General features: G+C 44.7%; 1 protein-coding gene across 3 annotated transcripts in view; it reads left to right on the top strand.

Moving 5' to 3' along the window:
• The window catches only part of LOC109867441 (suppressor of tumorigenicity 7 protein homolog), a 73,120-nt gene that overhangs the window by 372 nt on the left and 46,041 nt on the right, over nucleotides 1–26,707 (top strand). Inside the window, exon 1 of one of the 3 annotated variants that reach the window (XM_031801339.1) lies at nucleotides 25,227–25,723. The exons of 1 other annotated variant lie outside the window; for it this stretch is intronic. In XM_031801339.1, coding sequence (XP_031657199.1) covers nucleotides 25,702–25,723 — 22 coding nt within the window. In that variant the 5' untranslated portion in view covers nucleotides 25,227–25,701. Of the gene's footprint in view, nucleotides 1–25,226; nucleotides 25,724–26,707 lie in introns of those variants that run through there. One more of the 3 variants, XM_031801341.1, reaches the window with a different exon arrangement.

The following is a 26,707-nucleotide window of genomic DNA, read 5'->3' as shown; positions in this document are numbered from 1 at the left end:
AGACAGACATGGCTATATCACAGATAGAACAAGGAGAAATTTAAATATATTTGGCTATATATATGTACATTTCTTCTCTAGTTTGTTAGGCTAGTTAATTTTAGTAATTTAGTAAGAAAATGCAACTGATAGTGTTTTATCTGGCTTTCAAATAACTAATTTCAAGGTAAGGCAATTCAACCTGTTCTTTTTTGTGTGTATTGACTGAGTGTGTGGACACTAACCACACTTTCAAAGTCTCCATTATTGTGGTCCTTTCCTTTCCTAATCTTTCTTTACTAAGTTAGCTAACTAGCTTCTACATGCATTGTGCCAGATTGTATGGTAATTCATTGTTGCTTTGTAATTATCCTAAACCCAGTTAGTAAAGCCACTAGTACAGGGCTAAACAGAGGAGAAGTAATATCTCATATTTGGAACAGTAACTGTGTATTTATAAAGTGTTTGTAGCTAGCTGTTCTAAAGTAATAAAATAAGGGCATGCAATTGAAAGATGTCTGAATGTGGGTAGCTGGCTCGTTATATGATTATGAAATGCTTAGTGTTTACTCACATACAGTGCCTTGCGAAAGTATTCGGCCCCCTTGAACTTTGCGACCTTTTGCCACATTTCAGGCTTCAAACATAAAGATATAAAACTGTATTTTTTTGTGAAGAATCAACAACAAGTGGGACACAATCATGAAGTGGAACGACATTTATTGGATATTTCAAACTTTTTTAACAAATCAAAAACTGGAAAATTGGGCGTGCAAAATTATTCAGCCCCTTTACTTTCAGTGCAGCAAACTCTCTCCAGAAGTTCAGTGAGGATCTCTGAATGATCCAATGTTGACCTAAATGACTAATGATGATAAATACAATCCACCTGTGTGTAATCAAGTCTCCGTATAAATGCACCTGCACTGTGATAGTCTCAGAGGTCCGTTAAAAGCGCAGAGAGCATCATGAAGAACAAGGAACACACCAGGCAGGTCCGAGATACTGTTGTGAAGAAGTTTAAAGCCGGATTTGGATACAAAAAGATTTCCCAAGCTTTAAACATCCCAAGGAGCACTGTGCAAGCGATAATATTGAAATGGAAGGAGTATCAGACCACTGCAAATCTACCAATACCTGGCCGTCCCTCTAAACTTTCAGCTCATACAAGGAGAAGACTGATCAGAGATGCAGCCAAGAGGCCCATGATCACTCTGGATGAACTGCAGAGATCTACAGCTGAGGTGGGAGACTCTGTCCATAGGACAACAATCAGTCGTATATTGCACAAATCTGGCCTTTATGGAAGAGTGGCAAGAAGAAAACCATTTCTTAAAGATATCCATAAAAAGTGTCGTTTAAATTTTGCCACAAGCCACCTGGGAGACACACCAAACATGTGGAAGAAGGTGCTCTGGTCAGATGAAACCAAAATTGAACTTTTTGGCAACAATGCAAAACGTTATGTTTGGCGTAAAAGCAACACAGCTCATCACCCTGACCACACCATCCCCACTGTCAAACATGGTGGTGGCAGCATCATGGTTTGGGCCTGCTTTTCTTCAGCAGGGACAGGGAAGATGGTTAAAATTGATGGGAAGATGGATGGAGCCAAATACAGGACCATTCTGGAAGAAGACCTGAGACTGGGACGGAGATTTGTCTTCCAACAAGACAATGATCCAAAACATAAAGCAAAATCTACAATGGAATGGTTCAAAAATAAACATATCCAGGTGTTAGAATGGCCAAGTCAAAGTCCAGACTTGAATCCAATCGAGAATCTGTGGAAAGAACTGAAAACTGCTGTTCACAAATTAAGGGGGCTGAATAATTTTGCACGCCCAATTTTTCAGTTTGATTTGTTAAAAAAGTTTGAAATATCCAATAAATGTCATTCCACTTCATGATTGTGTCCCACTTGTTGTTGATTCTTCACAAAAAAAATACAGTTTTATATCTTTATGTTTGAAGCCTGAAATGTGGCAAAAGGTCGCAAAGTTCAAGGGGGCCGATTACTTTCGCAAGGCACTGTATGTAACTGGTGACATGGCTAATGTATTTTTTTGGATGCCATTTATGATTTCAGTAAAGACTCAACAGCCACTTGGTAGAAGGTCAGAAAAATTAATTGTTGATTTGAGTGATAGCCATCTTTAGTCATGATTTCAATAGTTAATGTCAAAGTTGACTACCCTGCTTTAAAGGGACTAGGGCCGAGCTGAGAATGTGTTAACGTATGGGTGGCAGCAGTGCCTCAATGCGTAGGCCAACTTGTATGCATTGCAACCCATCCAAAGCAATGTTAATGACCCAGTTGTCGAGTGACCTATTACACGAAAACAGATAAGATGTACAGTGTACTAGCACTCAGTACATTAGCCTATTTTCTTTTTCTTCCCTGTAAATCCAATACGTGGGCCAAACATTAGCTTATGTTAATAACGTGACCTTTCTATCTTGGATAGCAGTGGAGGCTGCTGATGGGAGGATGGCTCATAATAATGTCTGGAACAGAGCAAATGGAATGACATCAAACACACAGAAACCTTGTGTTTGATACCATTCCACTCATTCCGCTCCAGCCATTACCACAAGCCCGTCCTCCCCAATTAAGATCCCACCAACCTCCTGTGTTGGATAGAAGGCATATGTAGGACTACCTGTTTTTTTGAGCTGTGGCTCAACAACACCCTCTCTTGTTCTTATATCACTCCTTTTTAGTTCCTCTTCCCCATCAACCTTGTCTATGGTATGTTCCTCATATTATATATGGCAGGGGTATTCAACTCTTACCCTACGAGGTCCAGTACTTGTTTTTTTTCTTCTTCTACCTGATAATCAATTACACCCAGTGTCCCAGGTCTAAAAGATTGTTCGCCTCTAATCAGGTAATGAAAGAAAAGCAGTGGAACTGGCTTCGAGGTACAGAGTTGAGTTTGAGAGATCTATGGTATTACTATTACATAACAGTTCTCACCTTTTTGAGTTCTCCTTTCCTCCCCTCGATATGCAAAACATGTCTCTGGGCATTTCCCTGGGAGCAAAATGTCAGTGATGGGTGGCAGTGGACCATAGAAGACTAGCGCAATTGAGTGGATATGAAGGGAGTTCAGTTCAAGCCATGAGTGGATGAGAAAATAATGCTTGACTCAACAATGCATGATGTGGTGTGAATGACTTGCTGTGTAGAAACATCACTGTCCTCTTCAATGGGGCAATCTGCAGTTCCAACAATGGCAAAGGTCAACCCGCCACTGATTTGGTAAACAGCTGAGGGATGGGGCTGGAGATGACCATGATATCCCATATGTGTGTATATATAAAAGTTGATTTACATTCAAAATATATCAGCCTGAGAAAAAAAAGACCTGTTAAAACTATCATTTGAATATCATGGATGGTCAGTCCTTGTATCTGACACCGAGACGACCAAGACACTATGTGGTCTCGAGACCAGACCTGAGACGGGTCTCGAGTACTACAACACTGCAATCAGGGTTTAGTCCTGGACAGAGCACTATTACAGCAACCACTTTAGTTGTTAATGATCTTGCCAATTCTTTAGACATTCAAATGAATGTGTTGCTTTGTTTGTGGACCTGTCAAAAGCTTTTGATACTGTTGATCATGTTGTTTTATTGAATAACTTGTCCTCAATAGGCCTGAGCTCTGATGCTTGTTCTTGGTTTCATGATTAACTTAGTGACAGAACTCAGGCCATCGTGATGGATGGGGTTAAGTCTGAATGTCTTGAAGTCCATAAAGGTGTACCACGGGTAGGGCTGTTGCGGTGACACCGGCTGTCACAAGTCATGAAGGCAGTCAAATTCCACGTGACCGTTTAGTCATGGTAATTAGGCTTCTCCAAGCTCTGATGCTGCTGATGGTCATTAGTAGCCTACCAAACTTGCTAACTGCCTGGTACTCAGCACTCTATTCTCCCTCTAATCCAGGCCTAGGTATTTTCATTATTAAACATGCAATGAACTACACAGAGGGAAAAGTTCACTGTGCATTCAGCACCACGGACAGAACTCTTGTTAAGGGGAATGCACAAAATCACGAAAGAGAGCTCAACATTACATTTGAAATGACTCAATCAGTGTAAGGAGTGAAGCCTCTGATGGACATTGACAGTAAAGTCTGGTATAGTTTCTGATGTTGCTATGCGCAGGATTGCTGAGTGCCATGTTAACCAACAGCATGTCATTTTCCAACACTTTGAATCCTCAAAATGACGAGAAAACTCACCGTTCAAAGCACGCAGCAGCGATGTATACTTCTCCTGCTGGTCATCTGATAAGGAGTGTCTGAAGGTGGGCGAGATTGTTGTCTTCTACTTGGCGACTCAGGAGGAGTATTTTTCCCTTGAAGACTTTGACAAGGCTGAACATCATTTTATACTTTACTTTGAAAAACTCATTTTTGCGCAATTTATAGCTAGCTACTATTTGTAACTGTGACGTGTGTCAGTCTGTCAGTAAACTGTCTGTCCTCGTGCAGTTATTTATACGTGCCTTCAAAATAAATGTCTTTCAAAACTTTAATAATTCCGCGGGCCGTATTGAATCAGCTCGCGGCCGAATACGGCACCTGGGCCGGCCTTTGCCCAGGCCTGCTCTAATTACTCTGACATTAATGCAAATGTATTTGAAAATCTAATCAAACACTTCACGAGAGCCCATGAGCTCATGTTGCTCAACATTTCGATAGGCTATGCAATTGTTCTAGAAAACAGATTGATGGCCTCTTAGAAAGAGGAAGATCATCTTTCTATAGGCTAGGAGTACTATATTTCTCAACTTTCCTAATATTAAGCACATTGCTTATATTTACAATGGGAGCGTAGCCTACCTGGCTGGCATGGAAATAAACCATGGGGAAAAGCGGCCCCTATTCGCTATTTAATTAAGTGCATAGTTGACATGTATTTTTTTCATGCTGCCCCTGTTTTGATACAGGTGTATGATAATGCTCTATTAAAAAATGTCACACAAATTGGCTGCTTTTCCTTCACTCTGCAGTCCAGCTCACCCCAAACCATCTCAATTGGACTGAGGTGATTGTCAGGTGATTGTGGAGGCCAGGTCATCTGATGCAGCACTCATCACTCTCCTTGGTCAAATAGCCTTTACACAGCCTGGATGTGTGTTTTGGGTCATTGTCCTGTTGAAAAACAAATGACAGTCCCACTAAGCGCAAACCAGATGGGATGGCGTATCGCTGCAGAATGCTGTGGTAGCCAAGCTGGTTAAGTGTGCCTTGAATTCTAAATAAATCACAGACAGTGTCACCAGCAAAGCACCATCGCACCTCCTCCATGCTTCACAGTGGGAACCACACATCCGTTCACCTACTCTGCGTCTCACAAAGACACGGCGGTTGGAACCAAAAATCTCAAATTTGGACTCAACAGACCAAAGGACACATTTCTACCAGTCAAATGTCCATTGCTTGTGTTTCTTTTTCTTATTGGTGTCCTTTAGTAGTAGTTTCTTTGTAGCATTTCGACCATGAAGGCCTGATTCACGCTGTCTCCTCTGAACAGTTGATGTTGAGATTAGAGGTCGACCGATTAATCGGAATGGCCGATTAATTAGGGCCGATTTTCAAGTTTTCATAACAATAGGAAATCTGTATTTTTGGGCACCGATTTGCCCCCCAAAAAAATTAAAATAAAATAAAAGTTGTATTATTATTTTTTGGTCATTTTAATTTTTTATATATACTTTTTTTTTATATACCTTTTATTTAACTAGGCAAGTCAGTTAAGAACACATTCTTATTTTCAATGACGGCCTAGGAACGGTGGTTTAACTCTGCCTTGTTCAGGGGCAGAACGACAGATTTTCACCTTGTCAGCTCGGGGGATCCAATCTTGCAACCTTACAGTTAACTAGTCCAACGCAATAACGACCTGCCTCTCTCTCGTTGCACTCTGACTGCCTGTTACGCGAATGCAGTAAGCCAAGGTAAGTTGCTAGCTAGCATTAAACTTATAAAAAACAATCAATCATAATCACTAGTTAACTACACATGGTTGATGATATTACTAGATATTATCTAGCGTGTCCTGCGTTGCATATAATCTGACTGAGCCTACAAGTATCTAAGTATCTGACTGAGCGTTGGTAGGCAGAAGCAGGCGCGTAAACATTCATTCAAACAGCACTTTAGTGCGTTTTGCCAGCAGCTCTTCGTTGTGCGTCAATGGCTGTTTATGACTTCAAGCCTATCAACTCCCGAGATGAGGCTGGTGTAACTGAAGTGAAATGGCTAGCTAGTTAGCGCGCGCTAATAGCGTTTCAAACGTCACTCGCTCTGAGCCTTGGAGTGGTTGTTCCCCTTGCTCTTCATGGGTAATGCTGCTTCGATGGTGGCTGGTGTCGTTGTGTTGCTGGTTCGAGCCCAGGGAGGAGCGAGGAGAGGGACGGAAGCTATACTGTTACACTGGCAATACTAAAGTGCCTATAAGAACATCCAATAGTCAAAGGTTAATGAAATACAAATGGTATAGAGGGATATAGTCCTATAATTCCTATAATAACTACAACCTAAAACTTCTTACCTGGGAATATTGAAGACTCATGTTAAAAGAAACCACCATCTTTCATATGTTCTCACGTTCTGAGCAAGGGACTGAAACGTTAGCTTTCTTACATAGCACATATTGCACTTTTACTTTCTTCTCCAACACTTTGTTTTTGCATTATTTAAACCAAATTGAACATGTTTCATTATTTACTTGAGGCTAAATAGATTTTATTGATGTATTATATTAAGTTAAAATAAGTGTTATGGTTAGGTACAGTCGTGCAACGATTGTGCTTTTTTCGCAAATGCGCTTTTGTTAAATCATCCCCCATTTGGCGAAGTTGGCTGTCTATGTTAGGAAGAAATAGTCTTCACACAGTTCGCAACGAGCCAGGCGGCCCAAACTGATGCATTTTCCTTGACTCTGTTGCAAGAGAAGTGACACAATTTACCAAGTTAAAAGAAATTCATGTTAGCAGGCAATATTAACTAAATATGCAGGTTTAAAAATATGGTTTATGGTTAGGTACACGTTGGAGCAACGACAGTCCTTTTTCCGCGAATACGCACCGCATCGATTATATGCAACGCAGGACACTAGATAAATTAGTAATATCATCAACCATGTGTAGTTAACTAGTGATTATGATTGATTGATTGATTTTATAAGATAAGTTTAATGCTAGCTAGCAACTTACCTTGGCTTCTTACTGCATTCGCGTAACAGGCAGGCTCCTCGTGGAGTGCAATGAGAGGCAGGTGGTTAGAGCGTTGGACTAGTTAACTGTAAGGTTGCAAGATTGAATCCCCGAGCTGACAAGGTAAAAATCTGTCGTTCTGCCCCTGAACAAGGCAGTTAACCCACCGTTCCTAGGCCATCATGGAAAATAAGAATGTGTTCTTAACTGACTTTCCTAGTTTTTGAACAGCCAAATCGGTGTCCAAAAATACTGATTTCAGACTGTTATGAAAACTTGAAATCGGCCCAAATTAATCGGCCATTCCGATTAATCGGTCGACCTCTAGTTTGCACCCTGTTTTTTTTTGTGTTGCTGCCATGCTATGTTGTTGTCTTAGGGCTCTCTTTATGTAGTGTTGTGTTGTCTCTCTTGTCGTGATTGTGTGTTTTGTCCTATGTTTTTTTTTTATCCCAGTCCCCATCCCAGCAGGAGGCCTTTTGGTAAGTCGTCATTGTAAATAAGAATGTGTTCTTAACTGACTTGCCTAGTTAAATAAAATAAACACATGTTTGTGTTTTAATGTATTTTACAGGGTGCATTTGGAAGAGACCTAGGTCTCAATGTCTTCCCTGTCAAAATAAAGGTAAAATATTATAATACAAGTCTAAAAAAAGTTCCTCCTCCTCTCTCCCTTACCGTGACTCATGGCAGAGGAGAAAGAAGCTCTGGTGAGAGAACAGACCTAATGGTTGTTAACAGGGAACCCTGACATGCATATAGCTTGTCATGCCTCTAGCTTGCACTACTTTTGACATGTGCACAAAGGAAAATAGAAAATAGGGTGCAATTTGGAGCAGAGCCCTAGACTACTGCTCTCTGCTGATGTAAGTCAAGTAAACCTGGCTTCAAAACCTTAAAAATTGAAGAATGTAAACCTTCAAAGTGTTGGAAAGCAGAATAGAGAAGGGTTTAAGAAGTTTTATCCCTAGCGAGCAGGAGGATTTGAAGAACATTTGGAGCAGTGGGGAAATGGAAAGCCCTTCATGGCAATGGCACTCAAACAAATGAGTCACACTCTTCCATAGGACATCACACAGCAGAGTCAGAAGAGCAACTGTAGATCTCCTGTCGTTGAAGCATAAAGGGATTTATACTTGGGCCCTTATTTTGTGGCAAGATTGTAGAACACTGCTTGCCATGGTTCCTAACAACTGGTAGAACTCTGCTCATATGTCTACCTACACTCATCAGGGTTTTTTTCCATTTTTTTTTTTACAAGGTGGTGTAAGTACGATCCCCCTTTAGACTCAGATTGTGTTTTTTCACACTTGAAACCACAATTTCCTGTAATTTAGAGTCTTAAGTGATAACAAATACAGTAAAAAAATGTACTTTATTTATTGTATATACTTTTTTTTCATAGTGGCACAGCCAGTCTACAAGGTGGCGCAGGGCCACTCTTACAATCTCTGGGGAAAACACTTCTCATGTTTTCAAACATTTTATAGCTCAAAGTATTGCCTCCATCTAGGCCTACGCTGAGATTCCATGTTATCTCTGCTTGGCAAATCCAGTAGCAGTGTCATCCTGGTGTAAATACGTGTGTGTGAGAGAGAGAGCACTGTGCTATAGGTCCTCCGTACTGTCCCTACAATGGCTGCACACACATTTTAAATACTTTATTTGAATCCACCAATCAAATTTACATGGAAAAAAAGATCCAAACATTTGAAAGGTCCCTGTATGAATGGCACTCAAGTGTATAGAAAGCACCTCGTTCTCCAAACAGCTAGGCTGCCCATGACAGCTGAAACTGAGCAATACCTAGCCTACTGCTTTGACCTAGTTTTTGGCAGGCTCACAATCTGGAGGCCACGCCCTGCAAGCATGTGTATGTGGCCAAGACTGCCAAATATCAGCGCCACCAACTTGCACCTACACCTAAGGCTGTCCAAGCGTGCTACGATAGGCTGGGATTTAAGAAGCTTGTAAGCAAAGGCCTGCTCCATGTAACCGTCAAATGAACAGCCCACTTCCAAAAGGAGCACCTCCCTCTGGCCTCCCCCACAACAACAACATCTGGTGTATTTGGCACACAGAAAAGCACATTGTCATCGACATCAAACCAGCTTCCTCTTACACAAGAATGTTTATGGATGTGTGGTGTTGGTGAGACTACCTCGCTGGCTATCAGGTCGACAAGGCAGTCATGTCTAGTAGAGGTCGACTGATTATGATTTGTCAACGCCGATACCGTTAGCAATTTATTAGAGGAACAAAAAAAGCAGATACCGATTTAATCGGCCAATTTTTTTAATGTTTTAATTTAATTTATTTGTAATAATAACAATTACAACAATACTGAATTAACACTTATTTTAATTAGCCTCAAATAAATAATGAAACATGTTCAATTTGGTTTAAATAATGCAAAAACACAGTGTTGGAGAAGAAAGTAAAAGTGCAATATGTGCTATGTAAGAAAGCTAACATTTAAGTTTCTTGCTCAGAACATGAGAACATATGAAAGCTGGTGGTTCCTTTTAACTTGACTCTTCAATATTCCCAGGTAAGAAGTTTTAGGTTGTAGTTATTATAGGAATTATAGGACTATTTCTCTCTATACCATTTGTATTTCATTAACCTTGGATGTTCTTATAGGCACTTTAGTATTGCCAGTGTAACAGTATAGCTTCCGTCCCTCTCCTCGCTCCTCCCTGGGCTCAAACCAGGAACACAATGACAACAGCCACCCTCGAAGCAGCGTCACCCATGCAGAGCAAGGGGAACAACCACTCCAAGTCTCAGAGCGAGTGACATTTGAAATGCTATTAGCGCGCACCCCGCTAACTAACTAGCCATTTCACATCGGTTACACCAGCCTCATCTCGGGAGTTAATAGGCCTGAAGTCATAAACCGCTGCTGGCAAACGCACGAAAGTGCTGTTTGAATGAATGCTTACGAGCCTGCTGCTGCCTACCATTGCTCAGTCAGACTGCTCTATCAAATCATAGACTTAATTATAACATAATAACACACAGAAATATGAGCATTAGGTCATTAATATGGCCGAATCCGGAAACTATCATCTCGAAAACAAGACGTTTGTTCTTTCAGTGAAATACAGAACCGTTCTGTATTTTATCTAATGGGTGACATCCATAAGTCTAAATATTCCTGTTACATTGTACAACCTTCAATGTTATGTCATATTACGTAAAATTCTGGCAAGTTAGGCGGCCCAAACTGTTGCATATACACTGACTCTGCGTGCAATGAACGCAAGAGAAGTGACACAATTTCACCTGGATAATATTGCCTGCTAACCTGGATTTCTTTTTAGCTAAATATGCAGGTTTAAAAATATATACTTCTGTGTATTGATTTTAAGAAAGGCATTGATGTTTATGGTTAGGTACACATTGGAGCAACGATACGCACCGCATCGATTATATGCAACGCAGGACACGCTATATAAACTAGTAATATCATCAACCATGTGTAGTTAACTAATGATTATGATTGATTGTTTTTTATAAGATACGTTTAATGCTAGCTAGCAACTTACCTTGGCTTACTGCATTCGCATAACAGGCCGTCTCCTCGTGGAGTGCAATGTAATCAGGTGGCTAGAGCGTTGGACTAGTTAACTGTAAGGTTGCAAGATTGATTCCCCCGAGCCGACAAGGTAAAAATCTGTCGTTCTGCCCCTGAACGAGGCAGTTAACCCACCGTTCCTAGGCCATAATTGAAAATAAGAATGTGTTCTTAACTGACTTGCCTAGTTAAATAAAGATTAAATAAAGGTGTAAAATAATAATAATTAAATGGCCAAATCGGTGTCCAAAAATACCGATTTCCGATTGTTCTGAACTTGAAATCGTCCCTAATTAATCTGCCATTCTGATTAATCGGTCGACCTCTAATGTCTAGCAATGTACAATCCTTGTATGAGCAGTAACCATTTCCAACATGACAACAGACTCTGTTTACATTTGACTCATGTAGAATAAAAAATGGTTCATGGTTTGCAGGGTGCCAGAGTGCTAGGTTACACACACACACACACACACACAGCATAGCTAGGTCCAACTGGAATGGGGGCCTAAATACAGAACTTGTGTGCAGTCTCAGTAACATGAGCACAGAAAGTAATGTTTTCCCTGCAGGCTGCCTTGCCTAACCCTTCGCTCTAGTTCGCCTTTCTGCTTTCAATAGGCACCAATCTGAAAATGTCAAGTCAGCAACTTTGGATGTTGTTTTGGGGACTCATGCCCTGGGAGAACGTCTATGCACTACAGAACCGTTCCAAGCAGTTGACCCTCAGTGCTCCTAAAACTGACCTGTTCTCGAGTTGCCAGAGCTGCTTGGACAGGAGGGATCTGATCAAGTAAGCTAAGGGTCAAGAGAGTGCTAGCATTAGGACAAGGACACTCAATACAGGTGCTACTGCTAGCCAGTATAACAGGATGGGGTACTAGGGGTAGGAATCGAGTCCCAGTGAAGTAAGACTGTTAGTGTTGCGTAGGCCTATATCATGATCCAAGCAGAGGTCATGGCATGTTAGATTAGAAAAGACCTTCGGGAGGAAGGACAACTCAGTATAGGTCTTCTCGGATCCCAAAATTGAGACCCGAACTGTATCCATTAAATTCCTACCGAACCCCACAGGACCGGTCATTTTTGGGGGAAAATCAATATTCGGTTCGGATCTGAAGTGGAGTTGAAAGGAAATCAGACCCAAAATGGATCTGAAATTTGCAGCGCATTTTTTATTTACAGTGGCAAGAAAAAGTATTTAACCCCTTTGGAAATACCTGGATTTCTGCATAGATTGATCATATTATTTGATCTGATCTTCATCTAGGTCACAACAATAGATAAACACAGACTGCTTAAACTAATTACACACAAATAATTATACATTTTCATGTCTTTATTGAACACACCATGTAAACATTCACAGTGCAGGGTGGAAAAGGTATGTGAACCCTTGGAATTAATAACTGGTTGACCCTTCTTTGGCAGCAATAACCTCAACCAAACATTTTCTGTAGTTGCGGATCAGACCTGCACAACGGTCAGGAGGAATTTTGGATCATTCCTCTTTACAAAACTGTTTCAGTTCAGCAATATTCTTGGGATGTTTGGTGTGAACTGCTCTCTTCAGGTCATGCCACAGCATCTCAATCGGATTGAGGTTGGGGCGGCAGGGTAGCCTAATGGTTAGAGCTTTGGACTAGTAACCTCAAGGTTGCAAGTTCAAATCCCCGAGCTGTTGTTCTGCCCATGTGGGCAGTTAACCCACTGTTTCTAGGCCATCATTGAAAATAATTTGTTCTCAACTGACTTGCCTAGTTAAATAAAGGTAAAAAAAAAAGGGTCAGGACTCTGACTGGGCCACTCCAGGGGTGTATGTTCTTCTGTTGAAGCCATTCTGTTGTTGATTTACTTTTGTGTATATCTCTACTACTCTCACCACTCCTCCCTCTGTCCTGGTATATCTCTACTACTCTCCCCACTCCTCCCTCTGTCCTGGTATATCTCTACTACTCTCCCCACTCCTCCCCCTGTACTGGTATATCTCTACTACTCTCCCCACTCCCCACTCCTCCCCCTGTACTGGTATATCTCTACTACTCTCCCCACTCCTCCCTCTGTCCTGGTATATCTCTGCTACTCTCCCCACTCCTCCCTCTGTCCTGGTATATCTCTACTACTCTCACCACTCCTCCCTCTGTCCTGGTATATCTCTACTACTCTCCCCACTCCTCCCCCTGTACTGGTATATCTCTACTACTCTCCCCACTCCTCCCCCTGTACTGGTATATCTCTACTACTCTCACCACTCCTCCCTCTGTCCTGGTATATCTCTACTACTCTCCCCACTCCTCCCTCTGTCCTGGTATATCTCTACTACTCTCCCCACTCCTCCCTCTGTCCTGGTATATCTCTACTACTCTCCCCACTCCTCCCCCTGTACTGGTATATCTCTACTACTCTCCCCACTCCTCCCCTTTAACCCATATTCCTCTACTTTCTAAACTGCCTCAACATATGACAACATCTGCTCTACTCTACCCCTGGAAACCCCACCTGCCTCTCTTGCATGGGACATTTCTGATCCCCAGCTCCAAGGGCACCCCTACAATTAACACATTCCACTACTTTCCCCAATACTACACATTCCTTTGTCTCATGCCCTTCTGCACATTTCTCACACCTTGGACCCTACCGCCTACACACTGCTGCCACATGCCCATAAGCTTAGCACCTGTAGCGTCTGAATGTATTCGGTACACGCTCGTACAGGATAACTTATATATCCTAACTTCACTTTGTCAGGCAAAGACTCTACTTCAAAACTCAAAAGAACAGACAATGACTCTTCTGTTTCCCCACTCACCATCTTGTCTGCGTCGCATCAAACGACGAGCATCACATACACCGGGAATCTTTGCCCTTTGCTGTTCAACATTTACAGTGGGGGAAAAAAGTATTTAGTCAGTCACCAATTGTGTAAGTTCTCCCACTTAAAAAGATGAGAGGCCTGTAATTTTCATCATAGGTACACTTCAACTATGACAGAGTGGACAGACAAAATGAGAAAAAAAAATCCAGAAAATCATATTGTCTTTTTTTTTTAAGAGGCAATAAATAGGCCATAGTGGTGAAATGATTACAGTATGACAAATTAAACACTGGGGTAACAGATGTGCAGAAGTTGAGTGTGCAAGTAGCGGTACTGGTGTGCAAAGGAGCTAAATAAATAAATAACAATATGGTGATGAGGTAGTTGGATGGGCTATTTACAGATTGGCTATGTGCAGTGATTTGTGAGCTGCTCTGACAGCTGGTGCTTAAAGCTAGTGAGGGAGATATGGGTCTCCAGCTTCAGTGATTTTTGCAGTTCGTTCCAGTCATTGGCAGCAGAGAACTGGAAGAAAAGGCGGCCGAAGGAGGAATTGACTTTGGGGGTGACCAGTGAAATATACCTGCTGGAGCACGTGCTGCGATGGTGACCAATGAGCTAAGATAAGGCAGGGCTTTACTTAGCAAAGACTTATAGATGACCTGGAGCCAGTGGGTTTGGTGACGGATATATAACGAGAGCATACAGGTCGCAGTGGTGGGTAGTATATGGGGTTTTGGTGACAAAACGGATGGCACTGTGATAGCCTCCAACACTCAACTCAGCAAATTGGATGCAGTCTATTTTGTAAATGACATCGCCGAAGTCAAGGATCGGTAGGATAGTCCGTTTTACTAGGGTATGTTAGGCAGCATGAGTGAAGGATGCTTTGTTGCGAAATAGGAAGCCGATTTCTAGATTTCATTTTGGATTGGAGATGCTTAATGTGAGTCTGGAAGGAGAGTTTACAGTCTAACCAGACACCTAGGTATTTGTAGTTGTCCACATATTCTAAGTCAGAACTGGCCAGAGTAGTGATGCTGGACGGGTGGGTAGGTGTGGGCAGCGATCGGTTGAAGAGCATGCATTTAGTTTTGCTTGCATTTAAGAGCAGTTGGAGGCCCTGGAAGGAGAGTTGTATGGCATTGAAGCTCATCTGGAGGTTGGTTAACACAGTGTCCACAGAAGGGCAAGATGTATACAGAATGGTGTTGTCTGCGTAGAGGTGGATCAGAGAATAAGCAGCAGCAAGTGCGACATCATTGATGTAAACAGAGAAGAGAGTCGGCCCGAGGATTGAACCCTGTGGCACCCCCATAGAGACTGCCAGAGGTCTGGACAACAGGCCCTCCGATTTGACACACTGAACTCTATCTGAGAAGTAGTTGAACCAGGCGAGGCAGTCATTTGAGAAACCAAGGCTGTTGAGTCTGCCAATAAGTATGTGGTGATTGACAGAGTCGAAAGCCTTAGCCAGGTTGATGAATACAGCTGCACAGTATTGTCTTTTATCGATGGCGGTTATGATATTGTTTAGGACCTTAAGCGTGGCTGAGGTGCACCCGTGACCGAGGTGCACTTGTGACCAGCTCGGAAACCAGATTGCATAGCGGAGAAGGTACGGTGCGATTCGAAATGGTCGGATCTGTTTGTTAACTTGGCTTTCGAAGACCTTAGAAAGGCAGGGCAGGATAGATATAGGTCTGTATCAGTTTGGGTCTAGAGTGTATCCACCTTTGAAGAGGGGGATGATCGCGGCAGCTTTCCGATCTTTGGGGATCTCAGACGATACGGAAGAGAGGTTGAACAAGCTATTAATAGGGGTTGCAACAATTTCGGCCGATATAATTTTAGGGAGAGCGGGTCCAGATTGTCTAGCCCAGTTGATTTGTATGGGTCCAGATTTTGCAGCTCTTCTAGTTACCCTCACCAATTCCACATGACACAACTCTTTTTTTCACCCACCGTGAAACCACAAATGGATCAGCCAAAAGGCAAGAGTCCACTTTTCCCATAATCTTCACTCCTACTGTCACAGCCTCTTCTTCATCCTGATCCTCGGTGCATACCTCAGTCTACGATAACTTTACTGCACCTACCACCTCCGATACATCAGCCTCATTCACTTCCATTTCTCCTCCTGTCTTCTGCTCCCTCTGCTTCCACTTTCTACCATTCTTATTTGACAAACCATCTCCCTTTTTCCCACCATTTTTATCCAACTCAAGTTCACCCTCTTCTCCCTCCATTTTCACCTCCATTCCTCCTCTGTTTTCCAAGTACACGTCTCCTTATGATAATACTGCCTCTCCTTCCCTGACACGCATCTTGTACTTGCTTTCTCTAGAGACTCCATTTAGCCCTTCTGTCAGTCGACATGATCTACCCTGGTCCTTCTCACTCGGGCGTCATTAGCAAATGACGTGTACAGTGGTGGTTCCCAAGATAAACATATAAAGTGCTCAAAATGAAGTTGTGCAAAACATTTTATAGATGAAAAGATAAATAGCATATTGTTTTTAAATGTGTGCATTTTCTCCTCCGACAATACAACAGCTGATTCAAAGGGGGTGTGGCACATATCAAAACTCTGTGGTAGGATACACTTGTGCTTCCTTGCCAAAAGGAGACTATCTAGGATGGGAGGACTGTCTTCCGTTTGCCTTCGCACTCCTCGACCACTTTATCGGTTTCGGGGTCACCCAGGAGGGAGGACCAACATTTTCCCAAACGAGAGAACCCCAGGGCCTCAGAGTGGAAAAGGTCTGCTAAATACCTGCGACGAGTCCGATAAGACTTTAAACCACTAACACTGAGAAAGCCTTCCCTTCTGAAGAAAAGAAGCTGCCATTTTCCCCGTGGCCACTAGGTGTCAGTAGCATCAGATCCTCAGTAGCACTGACTCAGTTATCTGAACGCTGCATTTGAATGGTGACCCCATGTAGGTAATCAAAGCATTGCTGACCTTCCTTTGTGGGCGCCTCGTTCTTCTGCTCGAGCCTGAAAGGAAAACGAAAGCAAGATAAAATAAATGCTGTCATACGTTGTTGTCTAGTCTGCATACTGGATGGGAAGCATCCAATTATGTCACACACACACACACACACACACACAGGCACGCTAACATTTGCACTCATTCAAGCGCTTATGAATAGAGACTTGTCTACACGTATCTAACTTACACAACACATTGTTCCTTTCTATAGGGTACCTAGGCCTATTAGTTATTGTCCAACTGCTCTAAATGCTTTGTTCACCTCGTGTAAAATGAAAGTGAATGCTCAAGTAAAGTAAGACACTTACTAATGAAGCTTACATTTAAAATAAATAAATAAAGGGCACTTGTTTTGCACAATTGAACATCCACGGCAAGTGAAGTGGGAATCTTTGTTCTTGCAATAATACAGTTCAATTGACCACTTTCTTTGCATATTTTTCATCCTCTCTTGCTTCTCCTATGTAGCTGCTTCTGGAAAGTTCAGCCCATAGAATTATGGGGGCAGCAGGGTAGCCTAGTGGTTAGAGCATTGGACTAGTAACCGGAAGGTTGCAAGTTCAAATCCCTGAGCTGACAAGGTACAAATCTGTCGTTCTGCCCCTGAACAGGTAGTTAACCCATTGTTCCTAGGCCGTCATTGAAAATAAGAATTTGTTCTTAACTGACTTGCCTAGTTAAATAAATGGATTTTCTTTATCCCGCTCCTTCTTTCTCTTGTTCTTTCTCTCTCGCTCAAGGATGACCACACTCCTCTCACACTTATTTTCAGTTGCCTAGCAACCCAGAGGAGAGGCCTTGCTTACTTGGGTGGTACTTGTTCCCATTCGGGCGGGGGTAGGGTAGGGGGGGTGTAGATGAGATGGGGGGCATTGTTTTGAGTTAAGTCCCTCCATGAATGTCATTATTATATATGATTGGTTCCTCTGCTAGAACGATTCTGCGAAAGAGGGAGAGCAAAATTCAGAAATAGCCCATTTGAGTACTGCGAAGTACAGTTGTTGTACAGGTGTGTGGCAATTGGCCATTTTCGAAAAATGATCTCCTGTTCTTAACCAATGAGGATGGAAGACTTGTAAGGGGTCTACTCTTCTGAAAACAACAACAACTTCTCTCATAACTCTTCAGTTGAGCCATAGAAAGAACAAGGCCTCAGCACTTTCACTTCCGCTGAATGCTTTTGTGTCTAATGGTTTCGTCTTGAATCAGGTCTTACTGGACTGGCCTGTTCTTCCTCTAGATTCACCTTGCTGAAAATTGACTGCATTTAAAAGCACAGGCTTTGGATCAGTTAAATATTTTAGATGATGATAGTTATGGTTCAATATTGTTTACCCTAGCACTGATTGGGATCCCACTCCTAGATAAACTGATCCTAGATCAGATTGTTGGTTGTTCTAGTCAGATGAGCTATGAGGGAAAAGCTGACATTATAGCAGATGTAGATGCCCGTGATTACAGCTGGGAATTGTTTCTATCAGAGCTGATCCTGTGTCAGTCCTCTTCTGCCCTATTCCTCCTCTCTCCTCCTCTCCCCCATTCCTCCTCTCTCCTCCTCTCCCCCGGCGCAGTATTTCAGACCCCAGGAGATGTCTTTAGTAGATGGGGAGGGATGGAAGAGGAAGGAGAGGGGGGGTGGCTGGGTAGAGGGTGGGGGGGGGGGTGCTGCCTCCGCCTGAAGGACAAAGACGTTGGGTTTTGGCGACGGAAGAGAGGGAGCCACCATGTGTGAGGGACAAAGGAGACAAGGCCAAAACTCTTCTTTCTCTCCCCTCTCTTGTTCTCCCTTTATCTATCTCTCTCACAGAGCTAGGCCTAATCCTAATGCTGCTAGCTCACTCCAGTCCTATATTCAAATGAGAGTTAGGGCTGTCTGTCTGGCATGGCATGACAGCAAGTAGGCATGTTACATGTAGACCCACTACTAATACACACACACATCATGAACACCCTTGACTATTACATAAATACCCAGTATAGCCCCCTAAATACACACATACTCATTGTCTCATATTCACACCAACGTTATTATAGTTTTGTTTTTATTTATATGCGTTTTAAGATGTTTTTTTTGTTTCAGTTAGTTTTCAGATCCATTTAGTTAAAGCTTTATAAAACCATTCCTATTTTGTTTTTATATTATTTAGTGTTAGGGCCAGAAAGTAGCCTATGCATGGCAGGCTAGGAGCCATGTATGTGTTGAATAGTTTGTGTTTTTGGGGATGTCACTTCTTGCCACTGTGGGGCTGTAATGCAAAAAGGTGATGGGAAAGGTCATACTTAAACGTAGACTGAGCACGATGGCATTGATGTACAAAGTCAACCGTTGTAGTGTGTCAATTTCCGCAACAACCAGGAGTGTTGGAAGTGCAACGCTAAACTTCAACATTGTTTTGGTCCAGTAGCTACCATGTTGTGGCAGCGTGAAGAACCCGTGCACTAGTGATGCGCGGGTTGACTCATAACCCACAGGCCCACAGTTATATCCGCAGTGCGCGCAGGTTTAGGGTCATTAAATATTGTGTGGTTGAAGGTCGGGTGGGTTGAATAAAAGAGAACAATTCCTTAAATACATAATTTTGAGTTTGAGTTTATTTTTACAGGGACAGTGCATTAATCAACGTTTCAGTAAAAGTGCCGGTTTTAGCCAGCCGGCTAATTTTGAACCTCAGTCCCTGGGCAGATCCCCCGCCAATCACCATTCTCAGTTTGGCACCGACAGAGATGGACGCCTCGCTTCGCATTCTTAGGAAAGGAATATGACTTTCCCGAAGCGGTTTGGACCACCACCCAGGACAATGTATCAGATCCCAGTAGGCGACCCAAAACAACGGTCCTGCAGACGGAGCCGTCTTCTGGTCAGGCTCCGTAGACGGGCACATCGCCCACCGCTCCCGATTTATACTTGTCACGACTTCCGCCGAAGTTGGTTTCTCTCCTTGTTCGGTCGGCGTCGCCGGTCTTCTAGCCATCATCGATCCACTTTTCATTTTCCATTTGTTTTGTTTTGTTTTGTCTTGTCTTCTGAGAAGTGCCTGTTCTTCCAGCAGTCCGTCTCCTTCCTAGGGTACCGCATTTCCACCTCTGGGGTGGAGAGGGAGAGTGACCGCATTGTAGCCGTGCGTAATTGGCCGACTCCCACCACGGTAAAGGAGGTGCAGCGGTTTCTTGGGTTCGCCAAATCATACCGGAGGTTTTGGTCAGGTAGCGGCTCCCATTACCTCACAGCTGAAGGTGGGCCTGGTGAGTTTGCAGTCGTCGGCTGAGGAAGACAGGGCTTTTGGTCACCTGAGGACTCCGTTTACCTCGGCTCCCGTGCTGGCCCATCCGGATCCCTCTTTGGCGTTCATAGTGGAGGTGGATGCGTCCGAGGCTGGGATAGGAGCCGTGCTCTCTCAGCGCTCGGGTACGCCACCGAAGCTCCGCCCCTGTACCTTCTTCTCGAAGAAGCTCAGCCCGGTGGAGCGTAACTATGATTTTGGGGACCGGGAGCTGTTGGCTGTCGTAAAGGCTCTGAAGGTGTGGAGACTAGCTTGAGGGAGCTAAACACCCTTTTCTCATCTGGACTGACCACAGCAATCTGGAGTACATCCGGGCAGCGAGGAGACTGAACCCTCGCCAGGCAAGGTGGGCCATATTTTTCACCCGTTTTGTGTTCACCCTTTCCTACAGACCAGGCTCCCAGAACGTGAAGGCAGACGCATTGTCCCAGCTGAATGACACAGAGCGGCCCATGGATCCCACTCCCATACTCCCAGCCTCCTGCCTGGTGGCGCCGGTAGTGTGGGAGTTGGACGCAGACATTGAGCAGGCGTTACGTGCAGAGCCCGCCTCCGTTCAGTGTCCCGCTGGGCGTCTGTACGTCCCGTCTGCTGTTCGTGACCGGTTGATCTATTGAGCCCACACGTCACCCTCCTCTGGTCATCCTGGGATCGGTCAAACAGTGCGCTGTTTGAGCGGGAGGTACTGGTGGCCTACCTTGGCTAAGGACGTGAGGGTTTATGTTTCCTCCTGCTCGGTGTGTGCCCAGTGTAAGGCTCCTAGGCACCTGGCCAGACGGAAGCTACACCCCAAACCCGTTCCACAACGGCCTTGGTCGCACCTGTCGGTAGATTTTCTTACCGATCTCCCCCCTCACAGGGTAACATCACAATCCCGGTCGTTGTGGATCGATTCTCTAAGTCCTGTTGTCTCCTCCCTCTGCCCGGTCTCCCTACAGTCTGCGGAGGCCTTGTTTACGCACGTCTTCCGGCACTACAGGGTGCCTGAGAATATAGTGTCTGATTGAGGTCCCCAGTTCACGTCTAGGGTCTGGAAGGCGTTCATGGAACGTCTTGGGTTGTCAATTAGCCTTACTTTGGGGTTTCACCCCGAGAGTAATGCGTAGGTGGAGAGAGTAAACCAGGATGTGGGCAGGTTTCTGCGGTCTTATTGCCAGGACCGGCCGGGGGAGTGGGCGGCATTCGTGCCCTGGGCCGAGATGGCACAGAACTCGCTTCGCCACTCCTCCACTAACCTCTCTCCCTTCCAGTGCATACTGGGGTACCAGCCGGTTCTGGCTCCTTGGAATCAGAGTCAGACCGAGGCTCCTGCCGTGGACGACTGGTTCAGGCGCGCCAAAAATAGAACACAGAACGTCACTGTGAGGCCCTGGTGCTCGCAACGGGGGACCGGGTCTGGCTCTCTACCCGAAACCTGCCCCTCCGCCTGCCCTGCCAGAAGCTGGGTCAGCGGTATGTGGGGCCATTTACGGTATGTGGGGTACGGTCACGACTTCCGCCAAAGTTGGTTCCTCTCCTTGTTCAGCGGTCGGCGTCGCCTATCTTCTAGCCGTCATCCATCCACTTTTCATTTTCCATTTTTTTTGTCTTGTTTTCCCACACACCTGGTTTCAATTCCATCATTACATGTTGTGTATTTAACCCTCTGTTCCCACCATGTCCTTGTCCGGAATTGTTTATTTTAAGTGCATGTGCACGTTTATCTGGTGGGCGACGGGTTTTGTACCCATTGATTGTTTGTTCTGATTCCGGTGGGTTTTATTTATTGAACTGCTTTGTTGTAACACAGTTTTTGCTCTCCTGCACCTGACTTCTCTGCTGCCAGTACGCGCCCCTTACAATACTACTCACCAATGTCCAGTCTCTTGACAACAAGGAGGACGAAATTTGAGCAAGGGTTGCCTGCCAGAGAGACATCAGAGATTCTAACATTCTTTGTTTCACGCAAACATGGCTCACTCGGGATACGAGTCTGTACAGCAACCCGGTTTCTTCACACATTGCGCCGACAGAAACAAACATCTCTCTGGTAAGAAGAAGTATGTATGCCTTATGATTAACAATTCGTGGTGTGAACACAACAACATACAGGAACTCAAGTCCTTTTCACCTGACCTAGAATTCCTTACGAGTAAATGCCGACCGCATTATCTATCAAGAGAATTCTCTTAGATTATACTCACAGCTGTGTATACCCCCCACCCCCCAAGCAGACACCTTGATGTCCCTGAAAGAAACTGGAAATCACATATCCTGAGGCTGCATTTATTGTAGCTGGGGATTTTAACAAGGCTAATTGGAAAACAAGGCTCCCTAAATTTTAAAATTCTAAAACTCTATATCATTGCTACTCTAAATTCCGCTACGCATACAAAGCCCTCCCTCGCCCTACTCTTGGCAAATCTGACCACGACTCCATTTTGTTGCTCCCAGCCTATAGACAGAAACTAAAACAGGAAACACCCGTGCTCAGGTCTGTTCAACGCTAGTCTGACCAATCTGATTGCACGTTTTTCGAACACGTGGACTGGGATGTGTTCCGGATAGCATCGGACAATAACATTGATACGCTGATTCGGTGAGCGAGTTTATTAGCAAGTGCATCAGTGATGTGGTACCCACGGTGAATATTAAAACCTTCCCCAACCAGAAACCCTGGATTGATGGCAGCATTCGCGCAAAACTGAACGCGCGAACCACAGCGAATACAAACAGTGTAGCTATGCCCTCCGCAAGGCAATAAAAAGACAAAGTAGAGTCGCAATTCAACGGCTCAGACACGAGAGGTATGTGGCAGGGTCTATAGTCGATCACGGACTACAAAAAGAAAACCAGCCCCGTCGCGAACCCCAATGTCTTGCTCCCAGACAAACTAAACGACTTCTTTGCTCGCTTTGAGGACAATACATGCCACCGACACGGCCTGCTACCAAAACCTGCGGGCTCTCCATCACTTCAGCCAACGTGAGTAAAACATTTAAACGTGTTAACCCTCGCAAGCCTGCCGGCCCAGACGGCATCCCTAGCTGCGTCCTCAGAGCATGCGCAGACCAGCTGGCCGGTGTGTTTACGGACATATTCAATCAATCCCTATCCCAGTCTGCGGATTCCCACATGCTTCAAGAGGGCCACCATTGTTCCTGTTCCCAAGAAAGCTAAGGTAACTGCGCTAAATGACTATCGCCCCGTAGCACTCACTTCCGTCATCATGAAAGTGCTTTGAGAGACTAGTCAAGGATCATATTACCTCCACCCTAGAGCCACTCCAATTTGCTTACTGCCCCGACGCAATCACACTGCACACTGCCCTAACCCATCTGGACAAGAGAAATACCTATGTGAGAATGCTGTTCATCGATTACAGCTCAGCATTCAATACCATAGTACCCTCCGAACTCGTCATTAAGCTCAAGACCCTGGGTCTCGACCCCGCTCTGTGCAACTGGTTCCTGGACTTTCTGACGGGCCACACCAGGTGGTGAGGGTTGGAAACAACATCTCCACCCCGCTGATCCTCAACACTGGGGCCCCACAAGGGTGTGTTCTCAGCCCTCTCCTGACTGTGTGGCCATGCACACCTCCAAATCAATCATCAAGTTTGCAGACGACACTACAGTGGTAGGCTTGATTACCAACAATGACAAGATGGCCTCCAGGGAGGAGGTGAGGGCCCTCGGAGTGTGGTGTCAGGAAAATAACCTCACACTCAACATCAACAAAACAAAGGAGATGATCGTGGACTTCAGGAAACAGCAGAGGGAGCACCCCCCTATCCACATCGATGGGACAGTAGTGGAGAGGGTGGAAAGATTTTAAGTTCCTCAGCGTACACATCACGGACAAACTGAAATGGTCCACCCACACAGACAGCGTGGTGAAGAAGGCGTAACAGCGCCTCTTCAACCTCAGGAGGCTGAAGAAATGTGGCTTGTCACCAAAAACACTCTCAAACTTTTACAAATGCACAATCGAGAGCACCCTGTCGGGCTGTATCACCACCTGGTACGGCAACTGCTCCGCCAACAACCCTAAGGCTCTCCAGAGGGTAGTGAGGTCTGCACAACGCATCACCAGGGGTAAACTACCTGCCCCCCAGGACACCTACACCACCTGATGTCACAGGAAGGCCAAAAAGATAATCAAGGACAACAACCACCCGAGCCACTGCCTGTTCACCCCGCTATCATCCAGAAGGCGAGGTCAGTACAGGTGCATCAAAGCAGGGACCGAGAGACTGAAAAACAGCTTCTATCTCATGGCCATCAGACTGTTAGACAGCCATCACTAACATTGAGTGGTTGCTGCCAACATGCAGACTCAATCCCTATCCACTTTAATAATTAATAATTGGATGTAATAAATGTTTTACTAGTCATTTAAACAATGCCACTTTATATAATGTTTACATACCCTATATTACTCATCTCATATGTATATACTGTACTCTATACCATCTACTGCATCTTGCCTATGCCGTTCGGCCATCGCTCATCCATATATTTATACGTACATATTCTTATTAATTCCTTTACACTTGTGTGTATATAAGGTAGTTGTTGTGAAATTGTTAGGTTACTTGTTAGATATTACTACACGGTCAGAACTAGAAGCACAAGCATTTCGCTACACTCGCATTAACATCTGCTAAACATGTGTATGTGACCAATAACATTTGATTTGATTTGAAATGCTTTTGGGAATGCTTTTGGCAACAGTGCCTCCTCAACCTCAGGAGACTGAAGAAATTCTGCTTGGCCCCTAAAACCCTCACAAATTATTACAGATGCACAATTGAGAGCATCCTGTCGGTCTACCCAATGCATCACTGGGGGCACACTGCCTGCCCTCCAGGACACCTAACAGCGCCCGATGTCACAGGAAAGCCAAAAAGTTAAACAAGGACATGAGCCACTGCCTTTTTTAACCTCCTACAGCTCTCCGGGGGGCATAATAGACAACCTCCATTTTGAATGTGTCCAATCAGAGACATATCCACTCCCCCGCCCCCAAAATAAAGAATAATTGTCAAGCACTGACTTTGCTGCTAACTGCTTTATTGAAAGAACATTGCTTGCTACGACTGTGATGTGGTTGTCTTACCTCGTTAAGATGAATGAGCTAATTGTAAGTCACTCTGGATAAGAGCGTCTGCTAAAAGTGTAAAAGATTGGACTATTCCCAGTCCCGCTTGCAAACTCCAGCGCCCCCCTTTCCTCCTCTCTCCCTCCGTCCATATCTCCCTCCCCTTCTCCCTCTCTCCAGCAGCAGTCTGTCAGTGTTTCGCAGGGCTCCTGACGTCACTCTCTGTTTGCATAGCTATTGTCTTACCCATCGGGCTGCCTAGCATGGCTCCAGGGTTGCAGTATCTGCTTTCAGCTTTTTTTCCCAGGCGCAGTCCAGAGAGAAATTAACAGAGGAGGAGAGGACAAGAGAAGGAGAGGAAAGCAAGAGCTAACATAGCTACAGCAGGCAGGCTGCTACTTCTGAGTCTGGATTTTAAAATACTCCTTTTCAGTGGAGAAGAAGAGTTTCTCTTCCCTCTCGTGAGGCCCCTGTTCGGCAGCTGAACCGCGTGTGTGTGTGTGTGTGTTTTGTGAGCAGTGTGTGCATGTGGAGGAAGCCCGTTTAGCGGCAACGGGAGCGCCGACTGAGTGAGCAGAGCATCTGGGCGTCTGAGAGCGAGGGCCGGCTGGCTGGCTGCACTGTGTGCTTTGATGACCCCCTCTGTGTAGCTGCCTGCTCACCCCCCCCCCCCCCCCCCTCTCTGTCCCCCTTTTCCCCTCTCCTCTATCTCCATCGCAGCTCCCGGCCCAGCCATGTTTGGCACAGAGTCCTCATGTAAGTACCGTACCGCCATCCTCCAGCCTCGTCTGTCTTTCTCTCTATGTGGCGTGTTGTTGTCTGGTGTAACAGTGTCTGCTCCCGTCCTTCTGGGCTCTCGCTCCCCTCTCTACATCCCTCTCTTTTTCCCCTCTCTCTGACCTTTCTGTTGTTCTCCATGTTTCCTGGTGGCAAGAAAGCTGGGATCTACCATTTTGCATAAAGGACCAATGATAGCTGGTCATTATACAAATATCCATCTCTCCTCTGTCAATCCCTTCCTCTGCCTTCCCTCCCCTTTATTCCTCCTTTTCCTCACCATTCCTCGGTATTCCTGCACGTCGCCATGTTTATCCCAGACTTATCCTGTTATGCCGTGTATATTCTCTTTTCACCTTTCCGAATGGCTTTGCTAGCTAGACTGAAATATACACCATTACTGTCTCCTTCTCGCTCTCTTGCTGTGCATGTTGTGTGTGCGTGCATTCCACGTGACATTTTTTTTTGTTATAGATAGATAGATCATGATTTTCTACAGTTTGCTTTCAGCAACCTCCTGCCATTGCAGGCAGTTCTATCTCAATCTCTCTCCTGCTCAGTCAGAAGACATTGAGAGGGGTGGGTGTAGCATGTAGCATGTACACATGCTGAGCTAAGGCATACAGATGCTACTGCTAGTGAGGCTCTGTGATGGCACCAATGTTTGGGTGGGTTTTGAGAGGGGTGAATGTAGCTTTCCCACATGCAAAAACATAGCATGTAGGCTATGCTATGATCTCTATCTTAGGCTAGCTATACCAGAGTCTGGATGGGTGTTGTGTGGGTGGGCTCCTCACTGTAGACTGTACCCCCCCCCCCCCCTCCTCCTCACCCCCATTTTGAGGAGCTGTCACCATGATCTTCAGGTGGTCCGCTGTTCAATCTAGTCTCCTTCCCCGTCTGTCACGAGGAATATCCACTCTGATCTAATAGAAACTGTTGTGGCCGCACAGAGACAAAGTT

This window comes from Oncorhynchus kisutch, linkage group LG22 (assembly GCF_002021735.2).
Source record: "Oncorhynchus kisutch isolate 150728-3 linkage group LG22, Okis_V2, whole genome shotgun sequence".
Lineage (NCBI taxonomy): Eukaryota > Metazoa > Chordata > Actinopteri > Salmoniformes > Salmonidae > Oncorhynchus > Oncorhynchus kisutch.
Note: the sequence above shows the minus strand (reverse complement) of the source record. Positions and strands in the feature narration are given on the sequence as shown.